Raw genomic sequence first — 12,840 nt, 5'->3', positions numbered from 1 at the left:
ATCAAAAACCCAACAAAATCAAAGTGGAGTAGGATTAAACATATTTTCTTCTTAAACAAGAAAAATATATTATTTTATTAAACTTTTGACTTAAGTTTTTCTATCTAGACAATCAAGCTTGGCTCACCCATCTCCATAGTGAAGACGTGCCAGACCAAAGACAAGTTGAACCGATCCAATAGTTAAGAAGGGGTTGGGCTGGTTCGACAGTCGAGACAAACAAGGTCGGACCAATGATCGAGATAGGCCGGATTTGGTCAATGACCGAGTCAGGCTAACGATATAGACGGGTCGGGTCGAGTCGAGCCAGGCTAACAACCAAGACGGGTCGGGTCTAGGGATGTCAACAAGGCAGGTAGGGTACGGGTAGTAGCTCCTTTATATCCTACTCGCTGGATAAATATATGTTTCGTACCTGTACCCATATCCTTGTAGGTATCCGTTATGCATTTGTTATGCGGATACCAACATATTTTTTTGATATTCACGAATATCCATAGGTACCTGCATTTACAAATAAATGAAGATTTTTTAAAACCAATTGATAAAAAATAACCCATTCAAAATAAATGTGTTAATGTTTTAATAATTTTTTAAAATTTAAATTAGAGTATAGCAGGTACGGGTATCCACAGGTACAGATACTATGATACCCGTACCCACCCCGTTAACATGAAGGTATACCAATACCCATTACCCGAGGATATCTATTTTCAATATCTATTTCCTACTTGTTGAGGGTTTTATCCGCATATACCTGTGGGTACAGATTTTTTTGACATTCCTGGTCAGGTCAAGCCGACCTTGAGAGATAGTAGAGACAGGTCGGGCTTGGCCGAAAGGCGAGATGGGTCAACTCGAGCCGACGAAGAAGAGAAGTCTTTGTCGTCAAGCGAGCCAAGCCCATATCAGGCACAACTCGTCTCTAACATCGGCACAAATTGGCTCGTATCGACTGTCGACCAGACCCGACTCAATCTGACATGTCTCGACCGTCAACATCAACTCGACCCATCTCGCCCATCGGCCTGAGTTGGCACGGCTCGCCCATCAACCGGACTTGTCTCGCCTGTCGAACCCATGTTAACTCTAATTCTAACCCACTTCGGGACGGAGACTATTTTTTTACTCCCTCATTTTGGGCCCATGAAAAGTGGGTCAGAGCTTGTCCATGCCAAATTGATATTTCTAGTAACTAATATGTGTAATTGTGGCTTGTGTCTTAGATTTTTAGTGAAAGAGGATTTTTATCTAAGAGTTACTTTATATATATATATATATATAATTTGGGTCAACAAACATTAGATGTTTAAGATTGAAGAAAGTTAATTGTGCTGGTGACTTTTTTTCAAATTTAAAGCGCTAATGTTTATAAAATTTATGTTCACATGTTTGTCACTCAAGTAGTTTGTCAAGGAAAGAGCATAAACAATTTTGCTTATATTTTCTTAACATATATTTTATAGGTCCAGATGTACAACTTATCATTTAAAAATTTTACTCCAATGTTATGTAAGAAATTTGTGTAAATCGTGTTATTTTATCTTACATATTTTCATTTTTTACACTAGGATAAATGCATGTATGATAGCACTTCGTGCACGTGTATCATTTTTTAAATATTTTTAAATTATTTAAATTTTAAAAATAATAATTAAAAGAGTAAAATTGAAAAAATAAAAATTGTATATATTTATAGATATAACTATAAATAAAATAAATTTAATTATTGAAATAAAAAATATTGTGTAAATAATTTTTTATTATTAGTAATTATTTAAATTTGAAAAACTAGTTACTGAATGATAAAAAACAAATAATTATTTTATAATGGATAGTTATTTGAATTAAAAAATAGTTAATAAAATGATAAAACTAAAAAAAGAAATTATTATGAATAATTATTTAAATTTTAAAAATATTAATTAAAAGGATAAAATTGAAAAACAAAAACAAGACACATAAATGTGTATCCTCTTTATATAGATTTAAATTTAAAAAATATTAATTAAAAGGATAAAATTGAAAAAAAAAATACAAAAATGTGTATCCTCTTTTGTATAGACTAGTGTAAACACAAGCATATGTGTATATGATTTTTCTGAATATATATAATATTAAAAAAATTTAATAAATAAGGAAAAAAGTTAAGATATGAAATAAATTTATATTTATTAAGAAAAAAAATGAAATAAATAGAGAAAAAAAAACTATTAATGAATAAAAAATAAATTTGTTAAAACAGTTTTATAGAAAATATATAAAAATAACTCTCGGTCATTAAAAAGAGAATTATACTATGAAGGGTAAAAAAAATTATATGATAAAGGGCAAAAGAAACGATTAAGAATTGAACTTTTACAATGAAGGTCAATTAAGTTTCAATAGATACTAATCACTTAGGCCTTGTCTTCCTACACCTCCGTATATTAAAATCTTTCTAGATTGTGGGATCCAGAAAAAAAAAATAACATTTTGGACCGTAGAATTTGGATTTGAAAACTATATTTTTCTTAAAAATATTTTTTGAGCTGTACAATTCAGAAGTCAAATGACTTTCTAATTGAAATTTAGAAATTGAATTTTTTTTCTAACCATTTTTTGTCGATGTACAATACAATTCAAAATTCATTATTGACTTTTAGATTTTGGAAATCATTTATTACTTTCGAATTGTATAATAAAAAAAGAAAAAGTGAAAGGTTTTTCTTTTTTTTTTATATGGGAGTGCAGGAAGAAATATATTGAGGAAGAATGAAGAAACTGTTTATTCTACTGTTATACAAAAACGTAGTCTGGCTAGGCTAATTTACAAAAAGGGAGTATGTGTGTTTATTAATTGGAGAGTGTAAATAGTAGTTACAACCCAATGGTAGTAATTGAAACCCAATGTTAAGGCCCAAATTTGAGAGGGGAAGAAGAAGTGCACGAAAATGTGGTTGGCAAGGAAGATACACACACCATCATCACCATCATATCATCATCTACATACATGCATCATCTGAGTGTTGTGTTGTGTTGTGTTGTGTTGTGTTGAATTGGGTGGACAAGACTGACACGACAAGGAACGCAGCAGCTCACAATGCTAACCCTCAATCTCAATGCTATTTCTTCTTCGTCGGTTCTCTTTCTTTATCTCCCACCTCGTACACCTGTTTTTTTTATTCACTTTTGTCGTTATGATTATATATTTCTGTATATCTTTTGTTTCAGGTTCTCAATTGTTCCATTTCATGCCAATTATCCTCTGTCTACTCAAACACAATTGTTATTTCCTTCCAATTTTAATTACTCCATTGCTACTACAGGTGGACACACTCTCACTGTCTTTGTTCTTCCCTTTTCTCAATTTCTTATCATAATTTATTCACTGTAAAGGTTTCCCTTTTGGCTGCAGCAACCAGAAAGTTCAAGTCTTTTCAGCTCAAGGCTGGATTTTGGGAATCAATTAAATCTGGGTACCTTCAATTTTCATTCTTCATTTTGGTAATAAAAGGAAAACCAAAAGGGCACCAGCCCCTATACTTGTATTGTGCAAAATCTTATACACATTCAAGGAAATTGGCACTTTGTGCCTTAATTTTGAAAGCAAGCTATTGATTATCTAAGTATAAAAGTATTATCAAACATGTGTACCCTGTTGCTTTTGGGAGTTATATGATGGTTAGTGTATCTCTTATCTTGAAAATACCCTTCACCTAATGACTTGTTTCCTCGTCAAGGTTGATGAAAGATAACTCAATGCAAGTCATTGATCCACCCTCTATAGATGAAGAAGATGAAGAACCTATGCCTCAAGAGTTTGTCCTTGTGGAAAAGACAGAACCTGATGGAACAATTGAACAAATAATATTCTCTTCAGGTGGAGATATTGATGTATATGATCTTGAAGCCCTCTGTGACAAGGTGTGATTCTAATGTGTCTTTAAGTTGTGTGTTGATTTTTCTAATTACTATTGTAAGGCAGTTTTGAAGTCACTTCTCTACAGTCTTCAATACACTGAAATCATGTTAGTTTTGAAGTTACTAAGTTTGTCAACACTAGGACTTTCTTGCTAATCAGCACAGTAGTTTCCTTTAGTATATGTTCCTTAATACACATCTACTGAGTATTTTTTTTAACATCATAATTTACTAATTCAGTGTATAACTTTTATCAATAAAGTTGAGTGCTTAGACTTTGTTATTTAATCATGCTCACCCTCTGGCAAAATGAATGGTTATGACTTTGACAGGTAGGGTGGCCACGTAGACCACTGTCAAAATTAGCTGCGGCTTTGAAAAATAGCTATATAGTGGCCTCACTTCATTCTATAAGAAAGTCGCCTGGGTCAGGTAAAATTACTATGGCATCTTGTTTTTGTCTTCTGTCTAAATCAATTAGTTGAATGGTTAAGCTTTTTCTTTATTCTTATACCTATCTAAACCTATTTGATGAACATCTTAGTGTACTTGGCGAAGTTATTTAACAGAGGGGGATGAACAGAAGAGATTAATTGGCATGGCCCGTGCTACGTCTGACCATGCCTTCAATGCCACAATTTGGGATGTTCTAGTTGATCCTAGTTACCAGGTATTTTCTGTCACTGAACTTGGATTTTGAATGAAAACTCTGGTGTAGTTGCTTGAAAAGTTTGCTACCAAAAGTGGAATATGCAAAATCTCAAATTCATGTATAATATACTTTAGTCTAATGCATAAATCATGGTAAATATTGAATTGGCATCACTCTGTGTCCATTTTTATTTAACGATGCAAAATTCCCAAAAAAGTTAGTGGTATTCTGTACTTTCCCCCTCCATTCTATTTCAAACTACTCCAGTAAAAACCACTCTCTACTTTATCTCCTGCTAAATTTCCAAAATATTCAGCCATAGAATGAAGATAGTTAATGCTTGAATCTCTAATTTTATTGGAAGAATTGTAAAATCACATGGTACTGCATTCGAGCATTCTGCATTTCTGCCAAAACGAATTTTGTCTGATCCAATTTAAGCTTAAACCATGGCTATAGGTTCCATTTGAATAAACAACTTAGTTAAGGTCTTTTGAACATCTGCATATTATGTAAGTTGTTTTCATAATCAAAGGACAATTCTGGTTAATCTATTTTATGTAAACTGTTTTCATAAGCTATCCTAGAGAGCTTGTTGAAATCAGCTGAAATCAGCTTATGAACTTATCAGAAGCTATTTTAAAGCTATAAACAACACAAGTACTCATGTTATAAGTCCAAACTAGTTATACTGCTTATTGATGCTGTTTTTATTGTATAGGGCCAAGGTCTTGGTAAAGCTCTTATAGAGAAACTGATTAGAGCTCTTCTGCAAAGGGACATTGGCAATATAACTCTGTTTGCAGATAGTAAAGGTACAACAATATTGTTATCCTTTATGCATAGTATCATCACTCGTGTTAATCACAGGATTGTGCAAAGTCTCAAAGCTGTTCTGTCTATCAAAAGTGCTTTGTTATTTTGTGAACTTGTGTCATGCTTTCCATGGTTTCTTTCAAGTGAATACAAAGCAAGCCATTTCTTCCTGCACCTCCATAATATCAACCTATACTCCCATATATTTTTGTATTCCGAAATACAAAATAAAAAATGTAATCCACATTGTATAATTCAGAATACAGATATATTCTGGATTTTACAATTCGGAATGCAATTTTTATATTCTAGATTGTACTTTCTGAAATGTAAAACTTACACTCTAGATTGCACAATCCGGAATACAGAAATTTATGGAAGTGCAGTAAGAAGTTTAGGGAGGTGCAAGAAGAAGCTGCCTACAAAGCAATGTCATAAATTTTAAGGGCTACACTATGGAGCCTTCATTTAGGAACATACTTACCCATTTAACTTGACAATATTCTTCTTTTACTGTGTCATTGCCTCCAGTCTTGACCAATGCTATTCTTATACTCAGTACCTAATTTCCTTCTAATTGGGGATGTAGTTTGGTATTGTTTGGCAGCTTGGAGTCTCAATATTTGCTTTTTTGTCCATTGAATGCAGTTGTGGAATTTTATCGCAATTTAGGCTTTGAAGCTGACCCAGAGGGCATAAAAGGCATGTTTTGGTACCCCAATCACTAATTGAAATTCCACAAAGCTTGCTTTTTCTGATGTCAACGTTGCAATTTGCAACAACAAAGTATATATAACAGAGAAGCAGTGTCAAATTTACCTATTACTTGTAAGATTAAGGTACAAAGATTGGATGGCAACCCTGTGATTGATTATTGCGATAGTGTTAACAAGTTATTCTTTTTCTTTTTTTTTTAAGTTTCACTACTTTTGATTATAATATCCTGCTTTATATTTGCAAAAGCTGAAAACCTTCACTACTTAGTAATTGTGATTTTGTTTTCTTTTTTTAATATTTGTTCATTCTGGATGAATTGTATCATATAAAGATAGTTTTCTTATGGTGTTTGGATGTTGAGTTTATAAACACGGGTACTGTTAATGGCATTTTTCTCTCAGTTAACTAGTTTTTTAATTATCTGTTAATTAGCTAAAAATCATAAGTACTATGACATATCTTAAAGTAGTTTTTATAAAAGGTAACAGATTTATCACGTATTAAGGTTTGAAATAATCAGATAACATGATTGTCTTGTCTCATTAAGAGAGGTTAGTTAAATGGATTACGAAACAGTGGAGTTACACCGAAGCTTTAGAAATATTATGAAGATTTTCTCCAAAGTCTTCTCTGTTTATTAAAATAGTTAAAAACGAACATCTAACCTCCTCTGACTATTTCTTTCAATGTTTTTCTCCTTTCTGGTAAAACAATTTAAACTAATTTTTCTTCATTTTTTTTTTCAATTTTATAACAAGTTTCTGTTGTGTATTATGATTTTGTTATGTATGACAAAATAGATATGAATATTGTCATTTTTGTAACTCACATCTTTCTTTAATGGTGTGACCTTTAAAGCTCACCTCTTACTAAGGTGGCAAAATTAGTTGGATATGATAGATGGGTAGGAATTTCTTTTTTCACCCTCATAATTTCTTTCTGCTCTTCCATAAATATGAAAATTCTCATTTTTGTCCTTTGGGTTCATCAAATAACGACTTTCAGATTTATAATTTGAAAGTTATTTTTTGTATGAAAAAAAATATTTTGAGTTGCACAATTTGAAAATTATTTTTATCTTTTGGGTTTTTATTTAATTTTTTTACATCAAAATGCGGTTCATAAATAATTTTATTTTTGTAAAAAAATCTTTGAGAGGTGTATGTAATTCGGAATTTCCTTTTTGGATTGCGCATCCACAAGTAATTTTTACATAAAAGAAAAATTATAAATTGTGGAATTCAAAATTCACTTCGAAAATCTACAACTTAAAAGTCATTGTTGAGAATGAGAAAAGCTTTCATAGTGTAATGTGATATGTTGACCTTTTCTAAATAATAGAGAAAGCATAAAAAATATAAAACTTAGGAACCACCGGAAAAAGACATGATGAGAGGGGCGGCGGCGGAAGGAGAGAAAGAATATGTGGTGGCAACATAAAAGGACCTATCTTTTACGTATTTTGTTGAGGTAAAGTGAAATTTAAATATTTTTATCTTCTTCTATTTTTTAAAATATTTTTTAAAGATAAAATTATAGTGGAGTTCAACACTTCAAAACGAACAATATCTTAAAAACACAATAATTATTTCTAACAGGATTGTCAGATGCACTTGAATCAAAATCAGAACAAAATGAAAGTAAAATAATGTTCCTAAAGTTTTGATGTATAACTTGTAATTTATAAACTACAGTTGAAATTGGTGATATTTACCAATATAGTACTCTAGAATACAAATATTCTATAAATAATCTATCCGTATCTTTCTTCATTATCTTTTCATGTAAACATGAAAGCTTTTGAACCATAAATTACCTAAAGAGTACCCACATTTCAACATCACAAAATTTCAATTTTCAGTACGTCTAACTAATTAGGTCAATCATCTATCTAAATGTGATTATTTTATTTCCTTGTGATAATTATAGTTAAACATTTTAATCATTTCATAACATCATTAATTTCATGGTTTTCCTAACCATATATCAACAACAATAATATTTTATAATCATATTATTTTATGTGACAACTATACTTATTATAATTAAGACAATTGTGCTTTTAAGAATGTGGTAATGTGACACGGAAACTATTATGAGTTTGAACACAAGAAGATGCTTTCTCCCACTAATAATATTATACTTTGCAAGTGGGAAAAAAGTACAAATTAGTTATCGTACACTTATAACGATCACATGCAAAATTCAGTTATATTTGTTATTTGTTCTTGTTAATTATGACACCCTTTATCATTGTCGGCAATAAAACACTCCACTAATATAACAAATATACCATATTTGGCTTTTAACTATTAAAGGAAATGAAGTTGATAATAGTGTTCATAATTTATGATATGCATATTATAAAAAGTAGTAGACATCTTCTATAAGATATACATATACTTTCAATTTGAAATAAAAGAATTTATTATTATTATTATTATTATTATTATTATTATTATTATTATTATTATTATTATTATTATTTTGTCAACTCTCTTCATTGTAGGTCCTAATCTGATTATAAAGATTAAATAGGATTCTGATGTGAAACTCGTGGACCTTCAATACACTGAAAAGAAATATAAAATAAAACAAATTATCACGTAAACTTTCACTATAAATTAGTTTCCCATGTTTGCTATGTTTGAATAATTAAGTGAATAAACATCCCTGTCCATTGTTAATTTTGTCAATGACTATATGTATTCATATTTGTAAGTGTCACTATTTTCTGACAATTTAATTAAATTTGTGTGATTGAGAATTTTATTGTTTTAGACTATATATATTTCAATACCTTTTGTAAGATTTAGCTGATTTATTTGCTTACAAAAAATCACATAATTCTATTAGTGTATTCATAAGTATGACGCTATATATGATTATTTAGAATAAAATAAAATTAAAAGCATAATAAAAAATTGGATAGAAAAGTTCAACAACGAATTAAACGAAAAAAAAAATATTTTGATTGATTTGGATATACGTTTTCAAAATTTAGTGGTTGAATTTGATTTACCATTTAATACTTTAAAATCTAATTAATTCAACCGAAATTATTTATTTATTTATTTATTATTATTATTATTTAATATATTATATCAACTTAGAGAATATGCATGTGATAAGAAAATTTAATATGTATAATTTTATCATACATTATGATAAAGAGAAATAACAGAATATATTTAGTTAATATTTTTTTATTTAAATTAACATTTAAGAAATATTCCAGTTTTAGAAATATCTTTAAAATTTTAAAATTAGTTATTGTATTTGATATTTTCTTTTATATATATATATATATATATATATATATATATATATATATAATAAATAAGTTCTTCTATACAATATATCTTTTATATCTCTACTATATTTCATACCTCTCATATTTCTAGAAGTCCTAAAATTTTCAACAGTGGTATCATAGTAATTGTTCTTGCTACTTGTACGATGGAAGGAAATATCTCATAAGAAGTCGTTATTCCACTCTTTGATAGTGAAAATTATGATCTATGGGCGGTAAAAATGCAAACTTATCTAGAGGTCTAGATTCAAGGGAAATTGTGGAGGAATATTCTTGCCTAAAAATTCCACCATGCCTCAAATCAAAACGTACAAGAAAAAAAAACAAGAGAGAGCAAAGTCATGTTTGAAAATAAAGAACAACTTGTTGTTAAACGTATAAGAATAATTTCAATTAAAACTCATTTAGGTATCTAAAAATAATTTATTTATGTCTTATATGTTTTTAAAATTACTCAAAATTTGTTAAGTGATACTCAAATGTTAAAGAAATGTTAAAAAGTCTCCTTTAAAAATAAACTTCGTAGACCACCTTTTTTTTAAGCTAATATTAATATCTAATCTGGATACCAATTCTCTGTACTAACCAATTTAGAAATTATTTTAGTTATCACTATTTTTTAGTTAATATATTGGTATTTAAATTGGTCACTACAACTAATTATTTTTTGTTACTAAAATTGGTTACTAATAACATATTTTCTTGATTTTAAAAATTAATTTATTGATTTTAAAATGATAAAATTATTAGAAACTAATTTAAAATTTAATAATAATAAATAACTAAATAATGATAACTAATATTAGATACAAATTATAATTTAAATATTAACTTAATTGTTCTAAAAATTAATTTAGTAAAAAATAATATATAAAAAACTAATTAAATGACGAGTTATATAAAAATTAATTTAGCAACTAATTACATCAAAATCAATTTAACGATGAAATATATCAAAACCAATTTATTTATTATAGTTTATTTGCCAATAAAAAAAGTTATTAATTACAGTAAATATATAATAAAATTATTTATTATAATAAAACAATATATATATATATATATATAGTAATTAAAATTATATAAATAAGCCACAAAAGTTTTTGAAACCAAATAGTAAAAAAAGTTTGTTTGATTTTGTTAAATATTTTTTGTATATTTAAACTGAATCGAACAAAATCATATATAACTCTTTTATGTTTAGTTTAAATGAATTTTAAACCAAAATATCGAATCACGCCCTTCATGTAGAATTTTTATAATACAAACATTAACATAGGTTGACTAAAGGTTTTACAATAGCAATAATAATAATATTGAAATAAAATAAAAGAAAGTTGACTAGTGCAAGTAATAATAAACCTCGTCTAAGTATATCTGGATTTTCAACACATGCCATACTTTTGTTCCAAAAAATATCAGCATTGGATTCATATTTTTTATGTGACCATTTGTCAACTATTTGAATTTGAATAGTGATTTATTTTTTAAATTATTTATTTAATTAAATACATAAATTCAACTTTAAGAATAAATTTAATTATTTAAAATAAAAAAATGAAACTAAAAAAAAAAAATGAAAACAAGAAAGAAAAAAAACTTTTATAAGTAGATACAAGCAAAGTGGCACATCTTTTGCACATCAAAATTAAAGGAAAACAACATCAAAATTACTTATAAAATATCATCATGAAGATTACTCCGTAATAGTCATATTCTCTTAGTAACTATAAATAAAAAACAAAGATAAATGCAGAAAAAAAAAATCATACTTACAATTTTATACTTAATAAGAAAATTACGCGCTAACATTCACTATGTCTTGAGTCTTAAAATCTTTGTATAAATAGGATAGAGAAACATTGCAATATTTTTCACTATGTTAAATCATATTTATGTAAATAAGTATTTATTGTATGAGAGTTATTCTTTAACTTTTAACTTATTTTTACGGTGCGCACCAATGTTTCGATCCGACCCAATCCCGTTCAGCAGTCATCGTTAAAAACAATCATCGTGTTTCTGAGATATTGTCCGCTTTAGAGTAACGTGAAACTCCATCATAATTTTGTCCTTAAAAGATGTTTTAGATGATAGAAGGAGGTAAGAGTATTTAATCTGTGTTTGACCTCAACTCCTAGCGATGTAGAAATTATTAGATGTACCGGAACAAGCCCCCCCGATCGAGAACAAGGGGAGTTGTTGGTCCCATGATGGACGTCAATATTAGGGTTGGCAATTAGGGCTTGGCCTGTCGGACCGGCCTGCAGGCCCACGAAAAAAATGCGGGGCGGATCAGGTAGTGAGCCCGCAGGCCCGCGCGAGCCGACTTGCAAGCCCACATAAAATAAAAAAAAAATGATAAGTGATTTTTTGTGTAATTGTTTGTAATCTATTTAAAATTAATAAAATTTTCATCTATCTATAAAGTTTCCACATTTGAACCAACCAAGATTCTAAAGTGAAAAGTACTCTCTTTCTCCCATTTGTTTTTTTTTTTCGATTTTCACACTAATTATACTAATGACGATGTTATCATATGAATGGAACTTGATTAGCTTTAATGTGTTCAATATAAACTTCTTCTATTCATTCTTCCATATGATTGGTCACACTTTGTTCTTCTTGACCTGTAATCTTTTACGTAAAGAAAAAAACTATGGTCAAAATTTCTATCCAAAGTTGGAACATTTGAGAAAGTGTGTTACACCCATAAAAGTTTCAAAGATAATTTGAAAAATTAGATTAATATTTACATCACGTTGAACTTGTGGGGTTTGGTGTTTGATCAGGACCTGTCTCCGCGTCTTAAATAGTAAAAAAGTAACCCTCGTTTTTATAAAAAAATCTGAAAGATTTAATAAAATAATTAAAGGATCTTTTCATTTTACATTTTTGTGTCATAAATACATATATGTAAATTAATTAAAATTAAGTTGAAAATGAAAGTATAATTGTACAGAAAATTAGCGTTATTTAAACTTTAAAAAAATAAAAAAGTAAAATAAAAAAAAAATCGATACTATTTTTTGACAACGAATATATTGCAACTTGGTGAGGTGTTTCGCATCTTACACACCATTCTTAATCTCTGATTAAAGTTCACATGATTTGATAGAAAAGGTGGACTTTAATGATAATTTATTTTCAATTTCAATTATAGGAACAATTTTGTATTATTAGAGGGTGTATAGTGAGTGATTAATTAGTCGGTGGTAGAAATGTACACACAGAAACGAGTGGGGTAGAAAATGTTACTTTAAGAGAAAAAGGTTTCCACTTTCATGTAAAAGAAAATATTTCGTACTTTTTAAATATTTTTATGTTTGCCTTGTTTTAAATTGGATTTAATTACACTTAATTAATATTGTCCTTATTTCAAACATTTGGCTTTAGAGAAAGGTCAATATAACTCCAAATTCTTGAATAGCAATGTGAA

The 12,840-nt window shown here is 28.7% G+C and overlaps 1 protein-coding gene across 1 annotated transcript; it reads left to right on the top strand.

Annotated features, from left to right (window-relative positions):
* The first annotated feature begins 2,951 nt into the window (after positions 1 to 2,951).
* NSI (nuclear shuttle interacting) lies at positions 2,952 to 6,350 on the top strand. Its single transcript, XM_028070999.2, has 8 exons — positions 2,952 to 3,117; positions 3,214 to 3,308; positions 3,398 to 3,458; positions 3,723 to 3,906; positions 4,236 to 4,335; positions 4,473 to 4,573; positions 5,277 to 5,370; positions 6,020 to 6,350. The coding sequence occupies exons 1-8, from the start codon at positions 3,083 to 3,085 to the stop codon at positions 6,097 to 6,099; spliced, it is 750 nt and encodes a 249-aa protein (XP_027926800.1). The 5' UTR covers positions 2,952 to 3,082; the 3' UTR covers positions 6,100 to 6,350.
* The last annotated feature ends 6,490 nt before the right edge of the window (positions 6,351 to 12,840 follow it).

This window comes from Vigna unguiculata, chromosome 5, assembly GCF_037176805.1.
Source record: "Vigna unguiculata cultivar grain cowpea cultivar isolate G323 ecotype 2 chromosome 5, ASM3717680v1, whole genome shotgun sequence".
Lineage (NCBI taxonomy): Eukaryota > Viridiplantae > Streptophyta > Magnoliopsida > Fabales > Fabaceae > Vigna > Vigna unguiculata.
Note: the sequence above shows the minus strand (reverse complement) of the source record. Positions and strands in the feature narration are given on the sequence as shown.

Excerpts from the sequence above, each read along its gene's own strand:
- NSI (XM_028070999.2), top strand. The coding sequence starts at position 3,083 with ATGCTAACCCTCAATCTCAATGCTATTTCTTCTTC. Across the intron at positions 4,336-4,472 it reads AAGAAAGTCGCCTGGGTCAG|AGGGGGATGAACAGAAGAGA; the intron begins GTAAAATTACTA and ends GTTATTTAACAG. Across the intron at positions 4,574-5,276 it reads TAGTTGATCCTAGTTACCAG|GGCCAAGGTCTTGGTAAAGC; the intron begins GTATTTTCTGTC and ends TTTATTGTATAG.